We start from the raw sequence: 2,449 nt of genomic DNA on the forward strand, positions 1-2,449 counted from the left end.
GGCACCAACCTCAGATGGACCCCCAGTGCTTCCTCCCAAAAACCCTCTCCCCGAAACCTGACCCTTTCCCAGCCAAAGGTTCTCTGAAGTTTCCCCAGCTCCTCTGCTAAAAGGCTCCTTACAGCCCAGAGAGGGAGAGACAGCAGCCTGGGGTCACACAGAAAATCAATCTGTGGGGTTGGGGTGGTGTCAGGAATGCAGCAAGGGGCCAGCATGAGCACAAGGAGAACAGTAGAGGGGGGAGCTGCAGCTGACCCTCCCCCAGGCGGCTCCCCACCCCCAGCTCCGAGCCCATCTGGACCAGAGCAGGAGCATCCTCAATCCTGCCATCTCCATAGGAACCAAGGCCTCAGCCACCCACCAGCCCACCCACCCCCATCAGGCCTGCGGGGGCTGAGAACCATCCCTCGGCCTGCGGGGGTGGGAGCCAAGTGGGGCTCATTCTGATGTCCCCCTGCAAGACTCACAGACACCCCAAACATCCTCACACCCTCACATGTGTCCACACCGGCACCTGTATGCCCAAATCAGCAGGCATTGGTGTTCACATGCGTGTCCAGGGCAGCCATGTACACGTGCATGTACACGCACACTACACTGGTACACACACGTGAGCCTGTGCCCTGCACACCCCCGAGGACATATGCACGTGGTCATAGGCGCTCACACTAGCCCCGCAACATCCCCACCCCCTGCAACTCACAAGCAGGCCCAGCTGGGCGGGCACACACAGAGACACACACGCATGCGCCAATGCACACACACAACCCCAGTGCCCGCAGCACCCGGCAGGCCCGGAACCAGCCAGTCCAGCCAACCGTGAGATGCCCGCCCCCAGGGAGGCCACTGTGGGAGGCACAGGCTGGCAGCGCTGAGTCAGCCCCAGGGAGCCAGCAGGGACAGCATCAGGTCCAGAGGGGGAGGGCATCCAGCCAGCTGCTGGGGCAGGTCGGGGAGACGAGCTGACAATCCCAGTTGTGCACAAAGCACCCACCACCAGACCCGAGAGTCCCCCTAAGCACTCCTTTTTTGGTTTTTAGACGGAGTTTTGCTCTTGTTGCCCAGGCTGGAGTGCAGTGCTGCAATCTCGGCTCACCACAACCTCCCTGTCCCAGGTTTGATTCTGCAGCCTCGGCCTCCCAAGTAGCTGGGATTACAGGCATGTGCCACCATGCCCGGATAATTTTGTATTTTTATTAGAGACGGGGTTTCACTATGTTGGTCAGGCTGGTCTCAAACTCCGGACCTCAGGTGATCCTCCCACCTCAGCCTCCCACAGTGCTGGGGTGAGAGGCTGAGCCACCGCGCCCGGCCAGCACTCCTTTAAATGTGAATTCTTGGTCCCAGATTCCCCAGGTCTAGAAAGAGACCCCTCCCTTCCTCCTCTCGCCCCAGGCCTGGTATGGCCACCCCTTACCTGGCCACCACCTCATCGTCCACTTTCACCAGGCAGTAGGGGTCGCTGCTCCCAGACCTGCAGAAGGAGGGGATTGGGGAGGAAGTGGGTGGGGAGGGCAGCCATGAGTGGAGGGTACCAGTCATTACACAGGCAGGGGAGATGGAGGCACAGGCAGAGAAGGGGACTTGCCCAGGGTCACACAGCAAGTCCGGCTAAGAGGCAGAACCTCAGGGAACCAGCAGGAGATGTCACAGCTGCCCAGGCCACCACGTCTGTGCACTCTGGGCTTCCACTGATAGAAACAGAACAGGGAGGCCTAGGGCCAGGAGGTTCAGAGTCCTGGCCCCAAAAAGCCCAATGCAGAGGCCCAGAGCGTAGGCCAGGGGGTCTTGAACACGTAGCTTCACCACCCTCTGGCTCTGCCATTCGGCGAGTCCCCTTCCCTCTCTGTGCCTCAGTTTCTCTGCTCTAAAAATCAGGCAAGATGTTCACACACACTTCCTTCCTAGGGGGCTGGAGAAACTCGAATGCTGGGCCGGATCACGGGCCAGCCCCCAGCTCTCCCCTGCGGGGCCTTAATGCTGTTTCCCCAGCTTTTCCTTCCAATGGGAGCTTCTCTGGGGAGGGAACTTCCCATTCCTCAGCCCTCCGTGGGGACAGACTCAGCACTCTCCCTACAGGCACAGACCAGGGCACCCAGGCCTCAAAATCAACTCTCAAAATCTCTTAAGATGTGCTGAACCCCTTGAGTAGCTCTGAGTCATCGACCCATCCATGCCAGCCCCCCTTCATAATAACAGTCACCAGCAAATCCTAAGCTGTCTAGCAGGCCCCTCACTTCCTCCTCCGTCCCATCACACAGGACTCCTTTGTCTTTCTTCAGGCCCCGGGCCAGCCTCAGGGCCTTTGCACCTGCTATTCCCTCTGCCTAAGACACTTTGGCCCTGATAATGCCATGGATGATTCCTTCCTGCCATTCAAGTCTCAGTCCAAAGTCACCTCCTCGAGAGCCTGTCCCTGACCACCACTGTCCTGTCTAAAACAACCTCC

General features: G+C 59.3%; 1 protein-coding gene across 2 annotated transcripts in view; it reads right to left on the minus strand.

The window, feature by feature from the left end:
• The window catches only part of RASAL1 (RAS protein activator like 1), a 34,567-nt gene that overhangs the window by 27,209 nt on the left and 4,909 nt on the right, over positions 1-2,449 (minus strand). For both annotated transcript variants that reach the window (XM_017543142.2, XM_017543148.2), the window contains one exon: positions 1,418-1,474. In XM_017543142.2, coding sequence (XP_017398631.1) covers positions 1,418-1,474 — 57 coding nt within the window. The remainder of the gene's footprint in view (positions 1-1,417; positions 1,475-2,449) is intronic.

Source organism: Cebus imitator, unplaced genomic scaffold (assembly GCF_001604975.1).
Source record: "Cebus imitator isolate Cc_AM_T3 unplaced genomic scaffold, Cebus_imitator-1.0 Scaffold8, whole genome shotgun sequence".
Lineage (NCBI taxonomy): Eukaryota > Metazoa > Chordata > Mammalia > Primates > Cebidae > Cebus > Cebus imitator.